Source organism: Pan troglodytes, chromosome 15 (assembly GCF_028858775.2).
Source record: "Pan troglodytes isolate AG18354 chromosome 15, NHGRI_mPanTro3-v2.0_pri, whole genome shotgun sequence".
In the NCBI taxonomy this organism is placed as follows: Eukaryota; Metazoa; Chordata; class Mammalia; order Primates; family Hominidae; genus Pan; species Pan troglodytes.
Genome location: NC_072413.2, coordinates 92208596 through 92233862, shown reverse-complemented (window position 1 = coordinate 92233862; position 25267 = coordinate 92208596). Strand labels below are relative to the sequence as shown.

The 25267-nt window shown below is 35.7% G+C and overlaps 1 protein-coding gene across 11 annotated transcripts in view; it reads right to left on the bottom strand.

Moving 5' to 3' along the window:
* Positions 1 to 25267, bottom strand: part of PPP4R4 (protein phosphatase 4 regulatory subunit 4) — a 105279-nt gene that overhangs the window by 54921 nt on the left and 25091 nt on the right. For 8 of the 11 annotated variants that reach the window (XR_010151018.1, XM_063793105.1, XM_024348896.2 and 5 more), the window contains exon 3: positions 16081 to 16183. Coding sequence is in view for 6 of the 11 variants with exons in the window: in XM_024348896.2 (XP_024204664.1) it covers positions 16081 to 16183 (103 nt within the window). In the remaining 5 variants the exon portion in view is untranslated. Of the gene's footprint in view, positions 1 to 13378; positions 13509 to 16072; positions 16184 to 25267 lie in introns of those variants that run through there. The other 3 variants (XM_024348895.3, XM_016926670.4, XM_016926669.4) reach the window with 3 other exon arrangements.

The window sequence follows — 25267 nt, the reverse complement described above, 5'->3', positions numbered from 1 at the left end:
AAATTTTACTTTTTTATTGGCAGACCTGTTCAGAGTATCACATCCGTATATACAACTCTCTGCAAACTCTACTTCGGATGTCTCAAAGGTATCTCAAAGGTAACAAGTCCAAAATTGAGCTCACAGTATTTCCTGTAACACCTGGGCCTCCTCCAGTCTCTTGTCCTAATGTGGGCTTTCTCTAGTCTCCTATCTTAGTGTGTGCCACTGTTACCCACCTGGTTTACAAACCAGGATTTCAGGAGTTATCGTTGATACTATTGGTTTTTTATTGCTCATATAGTCCTGGTTTTGCTTTGTTGTCTATTTCTTTAATCCATCCACCTCTCCAACCAGGCTACTTCCACCGTAGTCCAAACTACTTTGAAGGTTTGCTCAGGTAAGGGTAACAGATTCCAAGTGATCCTCACCCACTACATCCCTTCCATTCCATCCTACATCACTCTCTTCTGATTCATTTTCGACTTTACAGTCAGCATGAGATTTCAAAGCATTTAAAACTATAATTTGAATATTCTCTTGCATAATGCACCTAAGGATCTGCATAATTTGGGCTTTTTCACTGTCTCGGCAACTCCTTTTGCTTTATGCTCTAGGCACACTGATTTTCTCTCAGTTCTTTGAATCTACATTCAATCTGCATGCTTCTCTTTCCTTCCCAATGCTGGGAATGTTTGCTTTCCTATCTCCCCTTATCTTGCCCTTCATCTAATTATTTCTCTTCATACATGTAATGTCACACCAACAAAATAAGGAAGCTTAAGAACTAGAAGTGTAAATTAAGGACATATATCACAAGGGTTTTGGCAAAATATTTAATTTTAGGTTCTTGATTACTTCTAACGTATTGTTAGAAAACAATCAGTTGATCTGTGTGGATGTGGAGATGGTGAACAGGGTATGGTAGAGGGATATATGTGCACAGAGAACCTATGCAGGTATATAAATAGAAATGTTGGGGTTAATCTCATTCTAAGATTAAATCAAGAAGGAATAATAACAGGAAAGGGAACTTCCTCTTTCAATAAAGGCAGACTAGGTAACTCTAATCAACCCTCTTGGCAAGGATAATTTTTAAAGCTGAACAAAACATAAAAATCATCTGCATACAGGCCTATGGAAACTAACAGGGTAGTAAAAAATTACCCTTCCAAGATCTAAGAGACAACAAATATCCAGAAAAGTGAGCATGTAATTTGGGGCCTGCTTTGGGCCTGGGGGTATTTGCTGATTCTAGAAGAGGGTCTTGAGGGACTGAGAGCCTAAGTGACTTCTCTGACAGCCTTGTAGAGTCCCTGGTAAGCCCCTCTGCAGTAGGGAATAAGGGCAGTCCTGAATAGACTGTCCTTTGCAGGGGAGGACAGCCCAGCTTCAAATCATCCAGTACCTGAAATCAGGTTAAGTAAGACTCTATTGCTAGTGCAGTTAGGTGTCTGCCAGAAGAAAATATATTCCTTCCATGAGAAAGATATCATCCTAGGCCTCAAACTATTTCTACAAATAATTTGTCAAATACAAGACCAAGCACATAATCAATAATATCAACATATATAAGGAGATAAGATAATAAGCAGAAACAATACAAAATATAAACATACCAAAAGGAGCTCCAGGTACTAGTGCTATATGATACATACATGGTTCAAGAGGATAAAAGATACAATTGAGGATTTCAACAGAGAATTCTCTAAGATATAAAAAATGGCAGACTTTAAAAAGCTAAATGGAAATTCTAGACTAGATAAATACAATAATCAAAATAAAAATCAGGTTAGATACAGATGAATTAGTGAGACAGAAGGTGTATTAGAATAAAACACCCATGAATCACAAACAGAAAAAAGGATGGAAAAGAAAGAAAAGAAGATAAAGGACATGGAAATACTATTAAAAGATCTAATATACATAAAATTGGAGTCTTAGAAGGAGGAGAGAGAGAAGATTAGGCAGAGGCACATGTAAAAAGATACCTGCGAATTTTCCAAAACTGGCCAAAGAAAATAAGCCACAGAGTCAAGAAGCCATAAATATGCCTCCATATTTCTAGAAATCTACAGATATACAGTGTAAAATCCTATGCTAATAAAAACATCTATTTAAAATGCATGTGGAAGACATTTTCAAACAGACAAAAACAAAGATAATTTGTTACCAGCAGACTTGTACTGAATACTAAAAGGTGTTCTTCAGGCAGAAAAAAAAAAAAGATTCCAAATGGAAATACTATAGGTAATAAAAAATGATAGCTATGTGGGTAAATCTAAATAGATATTGGTTAGATAAAACAATATCTAGGAGACCTGAAATATATAAATAAAATAGCTAACAACAGTAACATATAAGTCAGAAGAGGATTAAATAATAATTATATTATTATCTAGGAAAAGGGTAAAAATACCAATGAAATTCGACTTTGATAATATGTCCTTTTTGTAATGTCTAAGGTCACTAACACAAGAAAAGTAAAAGAGTCTGTAACTTCCAAGCTAATAAATGAGGGGGAAAGTGAAATAATAAAACTACTTAATTCAAATAAAATAAATAAGAGAAATAGAAACATAGAGCAGCTGGCAAAAAGAAAAAGCAAATTGTAAGATGACCTATGCAATTACATTAAATGTAAATGGGAAAAATATTCTAATTAAAATACAGTGTGAGATTGGATTAAAAAATAAAACCCAATCATGTTGTTTACAAAATAAAATCTAAAACATCAGGAGAAGCCACAGAGTTGAAGAAGAAATTTCAACACATAACCAGAATATGTAAAGAGTATTATATCATTGAATGGTTATACCACAATTGACTTATCCATCAACAGTTGACTGATATTTGGGTTGTTTCCAGTTTTAGCTATAACAAGTAAAGCTGCAATGAACATTCATGTATAAGACTTTATATGAAAAGATGCTTCATTTTCTCTTAATCCTTAGGAATTAAATAGCTGAGTAATATAGTAGATGTATATTTAAATTTTTGAGAACCTGTTTTCTAAAGTTGTTGTACCATTTTATATTCCCACCAACAGTGTAAGGGAGTTTGAGTTGCTCTACAGTCTTCCACAATACTTCGTATGGTCAATTGCTGTTTTTTTGTTTGTTTGTTTTTTGTTATTTTTAGTACAGATATTTTAACAAGTGTATTGGAGATTTACTCACATTGTCCTAATGACTAATGATGTTGAATATCTTTTCTTATGTTTACTGGCCATCTGCCAATGTTCTTTGGTGAAGCATCTTAAAAATTTTTCCATATTTCTAAAAATTGGGTTGTTTTATTATTGTGTTTTGAGAAGTTCTTTATGAATTCTGAACACAGTCCTTTGTCATCTATGTGATTTACAAATATTTTCTCCCATTGTGACTTGTCTTTTCATTCACTTAATAGTGTCTTCTGAAGAACAGATCTAATTTATCAAATTTTTCTTCTAAGGATCATGCTTCTAGAGTCATATGTAAGAAACTTTTACCTAACCCAAGGTCACAAAAATTTTCTCTTATGGTTTCCTCTAGAAGTTTTAATAATTTCAGTCTTTAACATTTAGGTCTATGATCTATTTTATCTTTTGCATATGGAGCAAGGTATGGATTTATTTTTCAAACTGTTTGAGCATCATTTGTTGAAAAGTCTATCCTCTCTATAATGAATTGCCTTTGCCCCGTGTCAAAAACAAACTGACAATTTGTGGGGTAGGTGTGAGTTTTCTTAAACTTTCTCTATGTCTCATTGATTACTTTATCTGTCTTTACACCAATCATACAGTATTAACTGCTGTGGCTATATATTATGTCTTGAAATCAGGTAATGTAAGTCCTCCAATTTTGTTCCTATTTTTCAAAGTTGTTTTGGCTATTCTAGGTCCTTTACATTCTCATACGAATCTTAGAATTAGTTTGTCATTTCCTACAAAAACCTAACCTACTTGAATTTTGATTATTTTGCATTAAATATACGCATTGATCTGGGGCAAACTGACATCTTAACAATATTGAGTCTTCTGATCCACGAATATGATCTATATTTCAGTTCACTTAGTTCTCTCATTATTTCCTCTCAGAAATGTTCTATAGTTTTCAGTTTATAGACCTTATGTAACATTTACCAGATTTATCTCTAAGTATTACTTATTTTAATGCTATTTTGATAGTTTAAGAAAAACTTCAGTTTCCAATTGTTGGTTGCTGGTTTGTAGAAACACAGTTGATTTTTGTATATTGATCTTATATCCCATAACCTTTCTATACTCGCTTGGAAGTTCCAGTATTTTTCTTTTGCAGGTTCCTACATATGATAATGTTATCTGAGAAAAAAAAGACAGCTTTAGTTCTTTCTCTGCAATGTGAATGCTTTTTCTTTTTGTTGCCTTACTGTACTGGCTAGAATGTCCAGTATACTGTTAAACAAAAGTGGTTAAGAGCAGACACTTTTGGCCTTTTCCTGATCTTAGGAAAAAGTCTTTCACCTTTAACTGAACATGTAGGTTTCTCACAGAGGAAGCTCCCATCTATTTCTAGTTTACTGAGTTGTGAGGTTATTTATTTATTTATTTATTTATGAGATGGAGTCTCGCTCTGCTGCCCAAGCTGGAATGCAGTGGCACAATCTCGGCTCACTGCAACTCTGCCTCCCAGGTTCAAGCAATTCTCCTGCCTCAGCTTCCTAAGTAGCTGGGATTACAGATGCCTGCCACCACGCCTGGCTAATTTTTGTATTTTTAGTAGGGATGGGGTTTCACCATGTTGGCCAGGCTGGCCTCGAACTCCTGACTTCATGATCCACCTGCCTCGGCCTCCGAAAGTGCTAGGATTACAGGCGTGAGCCACCATGCCAGGCCTTATTTTATTTTAAGACAGGGTCTCACTATCTTGCCTAGACTAGACTAAAACTGTTGGGCTCAAGAGATTCTCCAGCCTCAGCCTCCTAATAGCTGGGATTACAGGTGTGTGTCATCACACCTGGCTAAGATTTTTTTTTCCAGAAATAGTTGTTGGATTTTGTCATACACTTTTTCTAAATCTACTGAGATGATTAGATGGTGGTGTTCCTTTTTTAGGTTTCTGACAAGATTTATACTGACTAGTTTTTAAATTTTGAAACAATCTTGAATTCCTGAGATAAACCCTGACTAGTCATAATGTATTATTATCCTTCTGATATATTGTTGGATTTGATTTCTCATTTTTTGGGTGTTTGCATCTACGCTCATGAGTATATATACATCAGGGTAATGCTGGGCCTGAAAGTTTATCAGAAAGTTCTTACCTCCTCCTCTATTTTCTGAAAGAATTTGTGTAGAATTGTTATTTCCTTTACATTTACCCTAATTTTTACCATTTCCAGTGCTCATTTATTCATGTAAATCAATTTCCATCTGGTATCACATTACTTTTACCTAAATAATTTCCTTTACAGCCAGGCACGGTAGCTCACATCTGTAATCCCAGCACTTTTGGGGGCAGATCACCCGAGGTCAGGAGTTCAAGACCAACCTGGCCAACATGGTGAAACCCTGTCTCTACTAAAAACATAAAAATTAGCTGGGCATGGCAGCAGACCTGTTCCCCACTATTTGGGAAGCTGAGGCAGGAGAATCGCTTGAACCCGGGAGGCAGAGGTTGCAGTGAGCCTAGATCGTGCCATTGCACTCCAGCCTGGGCAACAAGAGCGAAACTCCATCTCAAAAAAAAAAGAAAAGAAAAGAAAAGAAAAAAGATTTTCCTTTACCATTTCTTGTGGTATAGATTTGATATAATTAATTCTCTCAATTTCTGTTTATCTAAAAAGCTACTTTGTCTTCATCCTGGAAAGGTATTTTAACTGGGTATATATTTCAGTTGACTTTTTAATTTTTGCTTTTTACTTTCAGTACTTTTAATATGATATTCTTTTGTCCTCTAGACTACATAGTTTCTGATCAGAAGCCTGTTCAATTGTCACCTTTGTCTCTGGCTACTTCCAAGATTATCCTTTTTATTTTCAGCAGTTTATGAGGTATCTAGGGGTGAGGGGGTGTGTGTGTGTGTGCGTGCGCACGTGCGGTGTCTAGGGGTGAGGGTGTGTGTGTGTGCGCGCGCGTGCAGTGTCTAGGGGTGACTGTGTGTGTGTGCGCGCGCGTGCGGTGTCTAGGGGTGAGGGTGTGTGTGTGTGTGCGCGCACGTGCGGTGTCTAGGGGTGAGGGTGTGTGTGTGTGCGCGCGTGCGGTGTCTAGGGGTGAGGGTGTGTGTGCGCGCGCGTGCGGCGTCTAGGGGTGAGGAGGTTGTGTGTGTGCGCCCGCGTGCGGTGTCTAGGGGTGAGGGTGTGTGTGTATGTGTGTGTGTGTGCACTCGCACGCATTTATCCTGCTCTGAGTCCTCTGGTCTTCTTAGATCTATGCTTTGTCCTGGCTAGTATTTCTTTAAATAATTCTTCCTTCCCATTTCTCTTTTCTCTTTCTGAGATGCCAATTGCATATATATTAGATCTCTTTTTATGCTGTCTCAAAGCCATTGGATGTTCTCATTTTTCACTCTTTTCTATCTCTATGTTTCAGTTTGGATAGTTTCTATTTTCAAGTTCACTGATTCTTTCACCAGACATGTTCAAACTCCTGATAAGCCCATTGAAGAAATGCTTCATCTCAGATATCATCTTTTTTATTTCTAGCATTTTTTTTTCATTTGAGACAGTGTTTTGCTCTTGTTGCCTATGCTAGAGTGCAATGGTGCAATCTCGGCTCACCGCAACCTCCGCCTCCCGGGTTCAAGCGATTCTCCTGCCTCAGCCTCCTGAGTAGCTGGGATTACGGGGATGTGCCACCATGCCTGGCTAATTTTGTACTTTTATTAGAGATGGGGTTTCTCCATGTTGGTCAGACTGGTCTCAAACTCCTGACCTCAGGTGATCCGCCCACCTCAGCCTCCCAAAGTGCTGGGATTACAGGCGTGAGCCACCATGCCCGGCCTATTTCTAGCATCTTCATTTGATTATTTTATAGATCCTCTCTCTGTTGAAATGCCCTATACATCCAGGCATGTTGTTTTTTCAGTGGATTTTTTTTACCATATAAATCACAGTTACTTTAAATTCCCTAATACTTCCAATATCTGGGTCATCTCTGACACTAGACCTGTTGTTGCTTTATGTTTTGGTAAGTTTTCCTATTTTGTGTGCCCAGAAATTTTTGATTTTGAAATGTTGAATGCTGGATATTCAGTGATGATAGGGGCAACAGTATTTATGCTCAGAAATGAACATTCCACCTCTGCTAGGCTGTTAAGTCCAGGGGGTTGAATAACCAGTCTAGTTAGCAGTTGAGCTGGGTTTCAGGCTTTTTGTTGCTACGGCAATCACAGCACAACAGGTTTCAGACCTCCAATAGTGGGCCACTATTACCTTTTGTTTAACGTGCAGCCTCAGATGCCAAAGGGTTTGCCTCAGTGTTCCTGCTCCACCCTCAGTTTTCAGCAGGCGGTCTCTCTCCACACTCTTGTCCCTTCTCTAGTAGTAGACAACTGTTGCTTGTTACTACACACTAGGCTAATGGTGGATGTAGAGTATTCTCAGATATCTTGGTGTAGCCTCATCTTAGGTAGGGGGTTTTTGAGCCTGGGCCTCAGGAATATAACTTTTTCAGTGTTCCTGTCCTATAACTTTGTATCTTGGGGTGCGGGAGGGGGACCTTTGCCAGGGTCAAGTTTCTTGCCCTATCCCCACTGGTGGCAGACCTCTGCTTTTTATCAGTGCAGGGTCCTAGTTCTAACATCTCCTGCCTTCCACACCCAGTCCCTAGTGTCAAAAGGCTTATGCTCCCACCTTTCTCCCAGAAGTAAGTGATCTTTGCATGGTCCTGGAGGAGTGAGGGTTTTCTACCTCTCTTCCAGAAGCAAGTGGGTTTTGCTCCTACCAAACTCATCAAAGCAATGGCACTTCACCTGGGCTGTAGAAGCAGGAAAGTTCACTGCTTCTCCCTCTGCAGCTTAGACTTTTGCTTCATAAAGGAGAAGGTTTTCAGGAAATGGGCAGAGTTGGCTCCTGTCCCTCAGCAACAGCTCATCACCACCACATCTTTATCACCAAGGGAGATGCTCTCCAATCTCCTGCCTTGTCCCCTAGTCTTTCTCACAGATAAAACAGTGGAGATGTATGGAAAAGAGCTTGCAAATGGATGCAAAGCTCCTCTGTGTCTAAGCTACAAGTTATCCTAAACACATAAACTGTGCGAGCGCACATTCACCCTTTAAAAATGTGTTAAAATCTTAGCTGATACTGCTAACTACTTTATGTGGTGGGCACCTCTTCCTCCTATGCTCTGCCAAGTCAATGTTCCTGTGTCCCATCTATCCTCAGAGGGGTTTGTTACTCTTGAGAATTCAGCTCACTTGGCTGCCTGGTGACCAACTCTGATGTGCTCAAGAAGTTATGACTGTGTGGATTTTGTGGATAACCTACTGTTATTAGAATAAGAGTGATGTTCTCTTGCAGCTTTCTATATCCTAAATGGAAGTGAAACGGATTGCTTTGTTTTTGAGCCCTAGTATCATTCCTTACTCACTTACAAGCTTAACTACACATTTAAAGTAATTTCAGAAGTTTCCGTTCGTTTTTATTGCAGATAGGGTAAAAATAACAAATGACTGAATGACTAGGAAGCATATGTGAAAACACTGGTGTCCACTAGGAATTTACTGAAAGGCAATATTTTTAGGTCTATAATGAATACCAGCTAATATAACTATATATACCCAGAAAAACTATATACTCAGTAAATGTTTCACAGAACTTTAATTATTATTGTGAAGTAATTAGTAATGTCAATCTATTTTGTCCTTAAATACAAATAGATATATATGTAAAAAGAAAAAGCATAAAAGACATTATTCTCAAAATGCATAGCATTAAATGTACCTTTATTTTTTAAGCTGTAAACCATAGAACAGTTTGTATCAATCTGCTCATCTCTAATTCCTTTCATTAATACTTTTCTGAGTGAAATAAACAATAAGTTACATAATTTTATGCTTCCTAAACCACAAGACCTCTTAATTCTGACCCTGATGATTATCTTCTATCAACCTTACATTATAGGAATTATTTCACTTTCTTATTTACATTCCTTCCTATCAGTGTCCCTAAATGTTTAGCCTGTCTAAAGAATACTATATTGTGGGCTTTTTATGATCTGTAAGGGTCTGGAACATCATGATCTGCTTATTATGCTTATCTCAGAACACATCATCTTCAGTGAGGAAGACAGATCCCTGTTTTCTTAGCTGCAAACCAAAGAAGAAAGCAATCTGTATCATTTGTTTATGCTCTTTAATTCCTTTAGTCAAAACTATTTCTTTTTCTTGGTGAACTGTAAGAATAAATTAATACTTTCATGCTTCCTAGAAATCTCCCAATAAAATATTCATAAACACTGAATTTTTTAAGCCTAGATTTTCCCAACTGTAAAATGAGTATAAATACATCACACGGAGCTGTTAGGAGGATTTTTTTAAGGATATATCTAAAGCATTAAGCATAGTGCCTGGCCTACAGTGTTCCACACATTATTACAGCTTGAGTATCCCTTATCCCAAATGCTTGTAACCAGAAGTGTTTCAGATTTTGAATGTTTTGCGATTTTGGAATATTTGCATATTCATAATGAAATACCTTGGGGATAGGACCCAAGTCTAAATATGAAATTCATTTGTTTCATATACATTTTATACACATAGGCTGAATGTAATTTTATACAATATTTTAAATAATTTTGTGCATGAAACTAAGTTTTGACTGCATTTTGACTTTAACTGCACCTCATCACATGAGGTCAGATGGGGAGTCTTCTACTTGTAGCATCATGTTTATGCTCAAAAAGCTTCAGATTTTGGAGCATTTTGATTTTGGATTTGAGGATTAGGAATGCTCAATCTGTGTTGTTTGTTCACTTAACTATGCTACTTGAAATAGGACTTTTAAAAAAGTAAAGTTAAGCTTTCTATTTACAAATGTATTTATAAAGTGAATGCTTTCTGTAAAAACTCTAGAATAAGATGTTAAAAAAAACTACCCATATACAGGAGACATAAAATTCTATAATAAATAATCATATTAGGAGAAATTATTATTTTTTCCTATTATTTCTTTCTCTCTTTTTTTTTTTTTTTTGTTTTTTTTGTTTTTTAGAGGCAAGGTCTTGCTATGCCGCCCTAGCTGGAGTGCAGTCAGTAACTATTCACTGCAGCCTCAAACTCCTGGGCCCCAGCCTCCTGAGCAGCTGAGACTATGGGCATGCACCGAAATAAAAGGAAATCACGTTTCACATTGATTATGTCCCTTTTATCCTTTCTTTATTATATATTTCCCGAATCCTCTCCAAACCCCCAAAAAGTCTCTCTCGAACATAAATCAGCATTATATACCATTCTACATGTACGTGTCAAATTTCCAAACAAATTCTGTTCCTACTTCTCATCCAAGAATGCCATCAGTGGATCAGGCCAATGTTCCCTTGGTCTTTCAGGTAGATATTTATATTGTCTCTAAATGTTAAGTTCAATGAACACTCATTTACAAAATTTTTTTGAGTGCCTATTATCTGCCAGGCACTATTCTAGGTTCCGGGGGTATAGTGAGAAACTAGACTGACAAATATACTGCCCTTATGAAAGAAAGGGAAAAGACTGGCAGATGATGAGGTCACAAAGGTAGATGGGGGTGATTTAAGGACATGGTAGGGGGTTGTATTATATCTGAAATGGGAAGTTACTTTCATTAGTTTCCTGTGGCTGCTGTAACAAATTACCACAAACTGAGTGGCTTAAAACAACAGCTATTTCTTCTCTCACAGGTCTGGAGGCCAGAATTTCAAAGTCAGTATCACCTGGTCAAAATCAAAGTGTTGGCAAGGCCACATTCCATCTAGAGGCTCTGGGGTAGAATCTGCTTTTTGCTTCTTTCAGCTTTTGGTGGTTGCTATCATTCCTTGGCTTGTGGCCACATCACTCCAATCTCTACCTCCATCTTCACATTGCATTCTTCTACATGTATACGTCAACTCTCGTCTGCCTTCTTATAAGGACACGTGATGGCATTTAGACCACCACCCCAATAATCCAGGATAATCTCCCAATCTCAAGATCCTTAACTGTATCTGTAAAGACCCTTTTTCCAAATAAGGTAACGTTTGCAATTTCTAGGGATTAGGGCCCAATATCTTTTGGGAAGGAGCATGATTCTACCTACCACACCACTTAAGTAATTTTCATGCAAGTGGGAGACAAGATATGATTGATGCTTTTTAGAAGATTTCTCTGGGTGAGTTTGCTCTAGGAGGCAAAATGGAAGCAACAGACTCAGTGAGGAGGCTGCTGTAGTACAGACAGGAGATGACTAAGGCTTGAGACATTAAATTACACATTTTATATCTGTTACAGTCATGATCAGCTAATGAGTAGTAAAGAGTGAGGACTCAGGGCTCAGACTTCCTGTTTAAACCTAATTATACCACTTGCAAGCTTTGTGACGTTGAGCAAGTTACTTAACTAAGTTGTTTCTTCCACTGTCAAGTGATCATTATAGAACTGCTATGAGTATTCAGATTAAAATGTGTAGAATATCTGACAGAATACAGTGCCTGACACATAGTAAGACCTCAATAAATATTGGCTACATTATTTTTATCTGTGCCTGGAATTGCTCAATTTCTTTTATATAATTTTATGACAAATTTATGGTTGCCAAAATATAAGTGTAAAAACAACTAAATAAATTTAATACCTCGATAAGTAGAGAGTGTTTTTTGCATTGGATTGTAATGGAATCACCTTCATTATGTGGTATAATTATATCGCTATTATTCTGAATTTTATAAGAGACCATGGTATAATATTTTGGATATTTATCTTGACAATCAAATTCTTTCACTTCTAGATAATGAGAAGTTCAAAGCAAATATTGAAGTCTAACAAACATCTAAGATTTCAATTTAATATACTGTGGAAAAAGAATTAAAACTTAATAAAATCACAGGAAAAAAATTATTTAATAGATACCCTAGGATTAAATCATGTAACATGAATATATGGTAAAAACTATATTTTAAAATGTCTCCACATTTAAGAAATTTAAATTGGAGGTCAAAATATTTCCTTTCTAAATTTCTAGCTAAATTTAACCTTGAGATGAGTGGCCTAACTGCACTACCATTCATTGCCCACTTAGCACACAATTTAGAAAATAAATTGGGGAAATACTATGGATTGGCTTAATTCTATTTTTCTTACTTTCTATTTTTCTTCTTTGTTAGTTATTCTAGACAGCAACCTCAATCTGATGGATTAGCTCAATTGTAACACTAACTCTGTTTCTGACATTTTATTTTTAAACATTAAATTCCTTTATCTCTAAAACAGTGAAAGCAACCTATTTTTAAAATCACTTTTCAATTAATCCATTATCATAAGAACAAAATGCAAATGCAATAAAACAAAAATATCACTGGTGAAAGTTTATAATACATAAGGCCAGCAAAATCTCCATTACTTCATCTGATATTCTTAAAGGTAAAGACAAGGTAAAAAGTGAGCTCTAAAAGCTGCACACACCACTGTTATAAATGTGGTAAAAATCTTGGTATTGATTAACTTCTTTCATAAAATATGTATTGTTCATATCTTTAAATTATCTAAAAGTAAATCACTCACAAAAGACTAGTATTATCAAGTACACAAATTATTTTCCTTCTGAATTTAACAGACTATCAGCTATAACTGAAAACCAGCAGAACCATATGCATGGTCAAGCCAGAAATCTGGAAGTCATCTCTCACTTCACAAACCCAATCTGTTATGAAATTCTGCTCATTCTACCTTAACCCATGTATCTCAGATATGTCTACTGCTCTCTACTGTCTTAATTAGTTGTCCTCATACTAGCTATGAGGGCCAGTACTGAAGCTTCCTAACTATCCCACTCCAATCTATTCTCCATACAGTAACCAAAATGATCACTGTGAAATAGAAACACAATTAAGTCACTGCCTGCTTTAAAGACTTCAACGACTTTTCACTGTCCTAAGAATGAAAACCAACATTTGCATGCTCTTTCATCAACCATTTCTCTAACCTCTTCTCAATCACACCCCACCCCATCCACTGGGTCCAAAACACACCTGTCTCTCTCAGTCCCACCCAGCTCTTTCACCTTAGGGCTAATTACCATTCTCTCCACCTGAACTACTTGGTCCTGACTCTCAAATGGCTGCTTCTTTCCATCCCTTCAGTTTTCTGCTCCTCAAAAAGGCATTCCTTGCCATCCCAATGCACAGCAGGTGCCCTCGTTACTATATTACTTTATCTCATCAACTCATGTTCTGTACACTCAGAGTGTTTATCACAAATGACCATTATACCTTTCTTGGGTGAGGAGGGATTTACTTGTTTAATGTCTGTTTCTCCATCTGGACTGTAGCCTCCTCCTTGAGGGCAAGTCCCCCATCTTTTGTTCACTTCTATTTTCCCAGTGCTTCGAACAGTGCCTGCCTTATAAAAGGACTCAGTAAATATTTATGAATGAATGAGAATGCCATTATTACTAAATGCTCAAGATTACTTTCTTTTAAAAAATTGAGAAATCATGGCCAAGCAAAAGTAAATAAAGCGGTTACCCGAGATGTTGTCAGCATTTCATCACTGGAAAGTAGACACTCACAGAAGTGAGGTGGAATTGACAAAGGCGCTAACCAGGAGTACCAATAAGTCATAACAAAATCTGAATACAATGAATTTAAAATAATATGCACAGAAACACAGATTTTATCATTTGAAATGGGAGTGATTAAATGTTTGGCTGTCTACATTATATATTAGACTATCAATAAAAGTCATTATTATTGGAGTTACCCCCATAAAGCCCTTCTCATTTGCCTTATTCTTCAGCATTTTTACATCAAGTCACAAGCACACAATATTATACTTGTTCTCTCATTGTTTTCCATGGTCACTAGACCTTCCTAATATATAGTCTAATCTGGACTCTTCTACCTTTTCGGTATCTCTTTTAAACGGAGTACAGCAAGACGATGGTCCTAAATAAATGGTTGCATGTTGATTAGTAAAATAAATGAGTGAAATCATTCACATATAAATAAAGGTTTCCTTAGTACATGTTCACTAGTATATACTACCTTTGTATCCATTATTCAGTTAATATACTCTGTATTATGGATTAATTTTCATTACTTTTAAAGCTTATTAAAACCATATCTTCTATAACTCAGGCATACCTTACAGTTTCAAAAGATACATTTGATTCTTTGTATAAATACGCTATACATATGAGTGTATAATATTCTTTATACACTTTGATTCTTTGTATAAATATGTTATACATATGAGTGTATAATATTCTTTATACACTTTGATTCTTTGTATAAATATGATACATTTGATTCTTTGTATTATACACTCATATATATAGCATATTTATACAAAGAATCAAATGTATCTTTTGAAACTGTAAGGTATGCCTGAGTTATTGAAGATATGGTTTTAATAAGCTTTAAAAGTAATGAAAATTTGTATAAAATTTTCTTTAGAATATTTTAAATAGAAAGTAAGAAAATAAAAAAAAGTGTATAATATTATTTATACACTCCCATGAAATGAAGGTTTTGGGGGAGCTGTTACTTAACTTCCTTTATTGTGAACTCAACAAAAGGATTTTTGCAAAGTAATTTAGAGACCTCTAAAGTTCACTGCTCTCTTTCATCTTTTATTCTTGCATATGAAACTTTGGATATCTAATATGCTTTCTGTGGACCAGATTTCACCTGCTCAATGCAAAGTGTGCAGCATGCAGTATTCTTAGTTATAAATCTAATTTGCTTACTTACATTAACTCTGTAGCCAAGAGGACCTAAATACCTGTTCCTTTCTGCTATTGTTTAACTGGCACTTCCAGGTGTCATGCTGACAAGTGTAGGTCAGTTAGTATCACTGAAATTGAACGTAAAAATAAACCTGGTCTGTGTGGGCCTAATTCCTTTGAAACATGGCATGATTCTGGGAAAAACAGATATAAAAAAGCTTGATTTACTTTTGAATCACATGCAATGCCAAAATAAATATCATCTTAATTCACCATTGTAATCAGTCAAAATGTTCACAGTGCCTGCATAGGTGGGCATCTCATGGAAATAACATGGTATGTCCCTGATCTAAATCACAGTAACTAGAACCATGCTACACATGCCTAAAAATAAAACTCAAGGACTCAATAATAACTTCAGTATTTTAAACACATAAATTAAAAATTATGACAAGAGCTATATCCAAATAAAAAAACAAAGCAAAATCTACCAACCTCTATTAGCAAACATAATCCTCATTAGTAGGTAACCTCACTGACCCCATTAGTAGGTAAACTCTTGGAGGACACACACACTGATGTCTGTTTTATTCATTCAAGTTCTTATAAAGAAAAGCACTTTGCACATAAGTACAAATAAATAATTACTAAATATTTAATAGTTGAAATTATTTAATTTTATATTAATAATCAATAAATATTAGTCAGAAGAAAGAATGTAATAGATCAAACATTTTTGTTCATAGCAGAAAAACTAATTCTGAAGAAATTTATAAAGCAATAAATTACATACACATCTAAAATTGTGATGGCTATAATTCAATCTTTATCTGATGATTCTTCAGAAGTCATCATAGGGTCAATTATTAGGAATATCAGCTCAATTATATTATCAATGTTATACAAATACTATTAATATAGATTTAAGTCAACAGAATACTAAATACTTTTTTTTAAGAATAATTAAGAGGTGTTTTTGAGCTACTAAAAACTACCTTTAGTAAAATGTCTCTACTGAGAAAATGACTAAAGAAATTTTACAACTTAAGATCTGGATTTCTCCATTTCCATCAGCTAATTTCCCTAAATATTTTCATTATAATTCAAAATGTATATAATAACACTTCCTCCACTCAATTTTTAGGTGCAAAAGATCAGCCATCAAAGCTCCAAAATCCTTTCAACAATGACAACATGCTACTGGGAAAAAATGGGAAACTCCAATCTTATTTCATACCAACTTACTCTGACTTTTGGCAACACTCTCCGAAGCGTCTCAGTGGGATTCTGTCGCATCAAAAATGGGAGATTTGCAATCACACTTGTTCCTTGGACATCTTGACCAGCACTTACAAAGAAAACACAAATTTAAAATTTGTAATTATAAGCTGAATTCCTCTGCACAGTTATAAAAAGTATGGACTAATTGGAAAAATGACTGCTTTGAATGTTAAGCACTCAGACTTCTAAGTTTTAAGCCAGAAATACATCATTTAGATATAAAATTAAAACCAAAACTGAAATTTCATTAAGCAAATCTTATAACAAATACATGAAGATATTAATTATGCTTGTGCTGAAACAAGATTGTCTATTGTTTTATATGTCTTAAGTCTAAAAGTTTCGAGACTATTATTAAATACATATTTTTTAATTCTACCTCATTTTTTCCTGTGACCTGCCAGTTTGCCATACTTTATAAAAATATATAAATGGTAACATTTTATTATGGTAAAACATTAATAGTCATAGCAACAGGGACAGCAATAAAATCAACTACAGCAAAATCATACAACTTTCTCTTGGTACAGTGAAATCACTTGTTACACTAGATTTGACTCCATGTCAGAAACTTCTTAAAGATACACTCGATACTCTTAAAGATCAGCAGGGTATATTTACATAATTCCTTTTTAAATTAACATTCATTAAGGAGTTATCAAAATAATCTCAGCAATACTCTAGTGGCCTAAATACCTTGAAAAAAATGTTCAGATTCTTCCCAAAAAAACCATTTCCACAAACAGCAAAAGACTGTTTTCAAATATAACCAAAGTGGCCTAAGTTCTGAAAGTACTTGAAATATACATATATAGATAGATAGATAGATATAGATATATATAGCAAAAAGATGCTAATAAACATGACATCACCTCAGAGGGAAATTCCACCTGTTCTTAACTGACACCAATTTAAATATTGATAGCTGATTCCATAATATTTACTTATTGATTAGAATTATTTTTACTTATCTCTTCAAATGGATTTGTAGTTATACATACATAAGACTTTAATACATGTTTTACATAGTTTTTAAAATAATATTATTTTTGCTTTAGAGTAAGTTCTATTAGAAAGAAACATATTCTGATTCTAAATGAAGCTGCCCTGCCATGAAGAAAGGCTTTTTCTGTTGCTATACGGTAAGCTATGAAATACAGGACATCATAATCATTCCACTGTTCTCATCACTCTCTAGGAGAATCCTTTAATAGACAAAATTCAGAAGGAATAGCAAAGGGTGTGAAATAGAGAACCCATGCCAAATGGAGAGAGGATCAAAAAAAGAGAAATCAAAGTTGCACAGAAAAATACTATTTGTAGTGAACTGAATGGTGGCCCCCTAAAAGATATGTCTACATCTTAATCCTAGAACCTGCGATTATTGTCTTAATTTTTAAAGGGCTCTTGAGATAAAGAGATTATCCTGGGTTATCCAAACTATCTAGGCCCTAAATCCAATAGCAAGTGTCCTTAAAAGAAAAACTCAGAGAATAAAACACAACAGATGGCCATTTGACCACAGATGCAGAAATTTGAGCAATACAGCCACAAGTCAGGGAATGGTGACAACCACCAAAAGTTGGAATAGGCAAGAATGGATTCTCCTCTAGATCCCTGCTGACATCTTGACTTCAGACTTCTGTTTTCTAGAACTGTGACAGAATAAATTTCTATTATTTTTAAGCCACCTGGTTTGCGGTAATTTGTTACAACAACCAGAGGAAATAAATTTACTACACTGCTAAAGAACTGAAAGAGAATAATCTGAAAGAAAAAGAAAATGACAATGCCTGGCCCAGGGTAGAGGTTCAATAAATATCTCTTGAAAACATGAATGAATAGATGGCTAACTAGATGAACAGATGTCAGCAACATTAAATATTGAATGTTCAGTGAATTTTATTCACTAATTTGCAATTAAGATAAAAAAGGGTATAATCTCTAATACCTCATGGAGGTGAAAACAAAACTTTTCACAGGAAGGCAAGAAAAAGAAAACAGAAGCAAAAAAAGAACAAATAAAAAATAAAATGATACACTTTAGCCTTAAAATATCAACAATTACATTAAATATAAGTGGTCTAAATATATCAATTTAAGACCGGAATTGGCAGAGTGGATTTTAAAAATGATTCGACTATATACTGTCTACAAGAAACTCACTTCAAATATAACAGTATCAGTGGTTGAAAATAAAGAACGGAAAATAATGTATCATAGAAATGTGAATCAAAAGAAAGCAGGAGTGGCTATATGAATATCAAGTAAAGTAAATCTCAGAGAAGAGAAAATCACCAGAGACAGACAGGGACATTATAAAATGATAAAAGAGATGAATCCACCAAGAAATAGCAAACCTAAGTGTGTATACAACAAACTGAGTTGCAAAATATGTGATGCAAAAACTGATGAGACTGAAAAGAAAAACAGACAAAAATACACAGGTGCAGCTGGAGATTTCAGAACCCATCTCTCAACAACTGACAGAACTACACAGGGAATCAGCAAAGATACAGAAGAACTCAAGAATACCATCAACCAAGATTTAGTAGACATTTATAGAACACTCTATCCAACGGCAGAATACACATTCCATTCAAGTGCCCGAAGGATATATATCAAGACAGACCACAAAACAAACCTCAACAAATTTTTGAAAATTTAAATAATACAGAATTTTCTCTAACCACAATGGAATCAAACTAGAAGTTAGTAAAAGAAAGGTAACAGAAAAATCTCCCAACTCTTGGAAACTAAACAACAAACTTCTGTATATTCCCATGAATCAAAGAGAAAGGTCTCACGGGAAATCAAAAAATACACTGAACTAATGAAAATAAAAAATCAACATTTGTGGGATACAGGTAACATATTCAAAGAAGGAAATGTAACCATTAGAAAAAAACGGAACATCTCAAATCAATAATCTAACTTTCCACTTCAAGAACCTAGAACAAAATAATCACAATACAAGCAGAAGAAACAAAGAGATGAGATTAATAATAAAAATAGAAAAAATAAAAGGAAGGAAACAAAGACCTAGTTGTTTTAAAGATCGATAAAAATCAACTAATCTCAGCAAGAATGACAAAAGAACAAGACAAGACATGAATTACCAACAACAGGATTGAAACGGTAGGTATCTCTACAGACTGCAGAAATCAAAAGGATAATAAGTGAATGCTATGAATACTTCTATACATATAAATTTGAAAACTTAGACAAACTGGTCCAATTCTTTGATAAACATAGTCACAACTTATCCAATATGAAAGAGATAATCTGAATGCTCCTACAACTATTAGAGAAATTGAATTAATATTTTCAAAGTCTTAAAAAATTTTCCAGGCCCAGATGGTTTCAATGGAGAATACTACCATTTAATGAAAAATTAACACTATTCTACACAATCTCTTCCAGAAAAGAGAAGAGGAGGTGGCACTTCCTAAATCACTTCATGAAGAAAAACTGCAAAGCAGTATACCTCATATATATAGATGCAAAAATATTTAACAAAATTTTAGCAAGAATTATATACCATGATCAAATGAAGTTTATTGCAGGGATGCAACGCTGGTTCAATATTAAAAATCAATGTACTCCATCACATTAACAGGCTAAAGAAGAAAAATATCACATGATCATACCAATTCAGAAAAAACGTGACAAAAGTCAACACATGAACACTGAAATTACAAATTCAATATAATTTATAATCACTCCAAAAAACTAACAAAATATGTACAGAAGTTGTAGGCTGAAAATACACAATGCTGAAAGAAATCAAAGGATATCTAAGCAATTAGAGAGGCACACACTGGGAAATTCAGCATGGTAAATACGGCGATTCTCCCCAAAGTGGTATACAGCTTTAACACAATTCCTATCAAAATACCAACAAGATTTCGGGAGACATAGATTATATTTTTTCTAAATTTGTATGAAAAACCAAAGGAATGAGCATAGCTGAAACAATTTTGAAAAAGAGGAATGAAGTAGGAGGAATTGTGTCCACCCACTGTTAAGACTTATTATATAGCTATAGTAACCAACACTGCACAGTATTGGTGGAAGGAGAGAGACACAGATCCACAGAACAGAAGAGAGAACCCAGAAATAGACCCCCACACATATGCCCAACTGATTTTTGGCAACAGTGCAGAGACAATCCAGTAGACAAAAGACAGCCTTTTCATCAAACGGCACTGAAGCAACTAGATATCCACAGGTGTTTAAAATTAAAAATAAAAAAAAACTGACACGACCTATGCCTCACACTAACTCAAAGTAAATCACAGACTTATACTTAAAACATAAAATTAATCACTTCTCAACCTTTTCACTAAGATCAAGTGTGAAACATATAACAATAGACCTGTCAGGAAAAACATGGGCAAATAGCTTCTAGATCTAGGGCTAGACAAAGAATTCTTAAACTTGACAGTAAAAGCATGATCCACAAGAAAGAAAAGTTAGACTTCATCAAAATTTAAAACTTTTGCATGGTGAAAGACCCTGTAAAAGGATGAAAAGACAAGCCACAGACTGGGAGAAAATATTTGCAAATGAATGTTTGAAAAAGGGCTAGTGTCGAGACCATATAAAGAACTCTCAAAACTCAATAGTAATAAAATACACAATCCAATTCAAAAATGGGTAAAAGACATGAGGGAACATTTTACTGAGGATGATATACAGATTGCAAATAAGCCCACTAAAAGATGCTTAATTCATTAACCATCAGGCAAACACAAAGTAAAAGGACAATGAGATATCACTACACACTTATCAGAATGGCTAAAATTTTAAAAACACTACCAAAAGCAAAAAAACTGGATGACTCATTGATGCTAGGAATGTAAGCCGGTACAGCCACTCTGGAAAACACTTTGGAAGTTTCTTAAAATATTAAATATGCAACACCATACAAGCCAGCAATTGTACTCTGGGGCATTTATCCCAAAGAAATAAAAATTTCTGTTCACATAAAAACTTGTGGATGAATGTTTATAACACCTTTATTTGAACAAAACAACAACAAAAAAAAGATATGAAAACAATGATATGTCCTTAAGTGAAGAAACGGATAAATAAACTGTAGTACACCATACTGTGGAATGCTACTCAGCAATAAAAAGGAAAAAAAAGAACTATTTATATGTGTATCCACCTGAAGAATCTCCAGAAATTATGCTAAGTGAAAAAAATTCAATCCCAAAAGGTTACATACCGTATGATTCCACTTATATAGCATTCTTGAAATGACAAAGTTATGCAAATAGAGAACAGGTTAGTGAATTCCAGGGGCTAAGGAGAGATACAGGAGCAGGAGGGAAATAGGTGTGACTACACAAGTGTAATGTGAGAGATCCCATGGTGATGGAAATCTTATGTATCCTGATTTTACCAATGTCAACATCCTGTCAAGATGTTACTATAGGGGGAAACTGGATAAAGAGAACATGGGTATTTCTGTATTATTTCTTACAACTGTATGTGAATCTATAGTTTTCTCAAAATAAAAAGATTTTTTTTTTTTTGAGATGGAGTCTGGCTCTGTCACCAGGCTGGAGTGCAGTGGTGCAATCTCGGCTCACTGCAACCTCTGACTCCCTGGTTCAAGCTATTCTCCTGCCTCAGCCTCCCGAGTAGCTGGGATTACAGGCACGTGCCACCACGCCCGGCTAATATTTTGTTTTTATTTTTTAGTAGAGACAGGGTTTCACCATGTTGGCCAGGATGGTCTCGATCTCTTGACCTCATGATCCACCTGCTTCAGCCTCCCAAAGTGCTGGGATTACAGGCGTGAGCCACCACACCAGGTCAAAAGGGTTAATTTTTGAAATCAGTCAATGTAACAGAATTTTCAAAAAACACATGGATACCTCACTGCATGTGGAAATCTGAGAAATCCAGTATGTACCCATGATTTAAAACTATCAGCAAACTACAAATAGAAGGGAACTTCTTCAACCAGATAAAGAATATCTACGACAAACTTAGAGCTAGCATCATACTTAATGGTGAAAGAAAGAATACTTTCCCCCAAATCAGGAACAAGGCAGGGATGTTGACCATTACCACTTCTTTATTTTAATCCATAAACACAATATTTATCTTTGTTTATTTATATCTTTGAATAATTTATTCAGTTTTATGTAATTTTTAACAAACAGATCTTACACACATTTTCTTAGATTCGTATCTAAGCACTTTATTTCTATAGGTTTTTGGGGAACAGGTGGCGTTTGGTTATATGAATAAGTTCTTCAGCGGTGATTTCTGAGATTTTGGTGCACCTATCACCCAAGCAGTGTACACTGTACCCAGTGTGTAGTCTTTTACCCCTCACACCCCTCCCACCCTTTCCCCAGGGTCCCAAAAGTCCACTGTATCATTCTTATGCCTTTGTGTCCTCATAGCTTAGCTCCTGCTTGTAAGTGAGAACATACGATGTTTGCTTTTCCATTCCTGAGTTACTTCACTTAGAATAATAGTCTCCATCAAGGTTGCTGCAAATGCCAATATTTTGTTCCTTTTTATGGTGAGTGTGTATATATATGTATATATATATATATATTTTATATATACACACACACATTTTCTTTATCTACTCATTGACTGATGGGCATTTGGGCTGGTTCCATATTTTAGCAACTGCAAATTGTACTGCTACAAACATGCATGTGCAAGCATCTTTTTCATATAATGACTTCTTTTCCTCTGGGTAGATACCTAGTAGGTACAGAATCACAGAATGGATAAGAATTCACCAACCAGCTGCTGTCTTCAAGAGACTCACCAAACACACATAAGGACTCACATAAACTTAAGGTAAAGGGGTAGAAAAAGATATCCCATGCAAACGGTCACCAAAAGTGAGCAGGAGTAGCTATTCTTACATCAGACAAAACAAACTTTAAAGCAACAGCAGTTTAAAAAGACAAAGAGGGGCATTACATAATGATAAAAAAGACTTGTCCAACAGTGAAATATCACAATCCTAAATATATATACACCTAACACTGGAGCTCCCAAATTTATAAAACAATTACTACTAGACCTAAGACAGCAGCACAATAATAGTGGGGGACTTCAATACCTCACTGACAGTACTAGAAAGGTCATCAAGACAGAAAGTCAATAAGGCAACAATGGACTTAAACTATACCCTAGAACAAATGAACTACAGATGATCTACAGAACATGCTACCCAACAACTGAAGAACACACTTTCTATTCATCAGCACATGGAATATTCTCCAAGAAAGACCATATGATAGGCCACAAAACAAGTCTCAATAAATTTAAGAAAATCAAAATTACATTAAGTACTCTCTGAGACCACAGTGGAATAAAATTGGAAATCAACTCCAAAAGGAACCCTCAAAACCATGCAAATACATGGAAATTTAATAATGTGTTCCTGAATGATCATTGAGTCAACAATGAAATCAAGATGGAAATTAAAAAATTCTTTCAACTGAATAATAGTGACACAACTTACCAAAATCACTGGGATAGAGCAAAAGCAGTGCTAAGAGGAGAGTTCATAGCATTAAATGTCTACATCAAAAAGTCTGAAAGAGCACAAATAGACTAGCTGAGGTCGCACCTCAAGGAACTAGAGAAACAACAAACCAAACCCAAACCCAGCAGTAGAGAAGAAGTAACAAGGATCAGAACAGGACTAAATGAAAGGGAAACAAAAAAAAAAAATACAAAAGATAAGTGAAACAAAAAGCTGGTTCTTTGAAAAGATAAACAACATTGATAGACCACTAGCGAGATTAACCAAGAAGAGAGAAGATCCAAATAAGCTCAATTAGAAATGAAACGGGAGATATCACAACCAATACCACAGAAATACAAAAGATCATTCAAGGCTACTGGGAACACCTTTATGCACACAAAGTAGAAAACCTAGAGGAGATGGATACATTCTTGGAAGTATACAACCCTCCTAGATTAAACCAGGAAGAAATAGAAACTCTGAACAGACCAATAACAAGCAGCAAGATTGAAATTGTAATTTAAAAATTGCCAACAAAGAGAAATCCAGGACTAGACAGATTCACAGCTGAATACTATCAGACATTCAAAGAAGAATTGGTACCAACCTATTGAAACTAGGCCATTACCACTATCCAACACTGTGTTGGAGCTCTGAGCCAGTGCAATAAGGCAAGAAAAGGAAATAAAGGACTTACAGATTAGAAGTTTAATTATCTTTATTCACAAACAACATAGTTGTCTATGGTGAATATCCTAAATAATCTACAAAATGGCTAGAATAAGTGAGTCTAGCAGTATGCAGAATACAAGGTCAATATATAAAAGTATCTCTACTTTTATATATTATATTCTCCATATAATAGAAAAGAAATATAAATTATAATTTTAAAAGTAATCTAATTTACATTAACATAACAATATTGATATGGGAGGGGGTGCAGGGAAGTGCCAGGAAGGGAAGGGCTGTTCCCTGACTAGGGTACCACCCCTGGGCCTGTGCCCACGGACCTAGGTGAGGACAGGAACTCCTGCCTTCACGTCCAAATTCTGCCATTTCCCAAGACCACCCTGGCCCACCACATCCTCATCCTGTGCCTGTAAAAACCCCAAGACCCTAGCAGGCAGAGACGCAAGTGGCTGGACGTGGAAAGGAACACTCCAGCGGAAGGACACACACGCAGCTAGATGTTAAGAGGCCGTCAAGAGGAGCGCATCCGCATAAGAGCACAATAACAGGCACTGGCAGGTCCGCAAGCCATCAACCCCCGGAATGAGGTGGAGTTTGGCTGGGGCAGTCAGAGGAGAGTGCGGGCTGCTAAGCAGCCCGACTCCAGGGGAAAACTACCTTTCCACTCTGTCTCTCTTCTGGCTCCCCCATCTGCTGAGAGCTACTTCTACTCAATACAACCTTGCACTTATTCTCCAAGTCCACGTGTGATCCGATTCTTCCAGTACACCAAGGCAAGAAACCCCGAGATACAGAAAGCCCTCTGACCTTGCAATAAGGCAAGGGTCTAATTGAGCTGACTAACACAAGCCGCCTACGGACAGCAAAACTGAAAGAGCACCCTGTAACACATGCCCACTGGGACTTCGGGAGCTCTAAACATCTACCTCTAGACACTGCCATGGG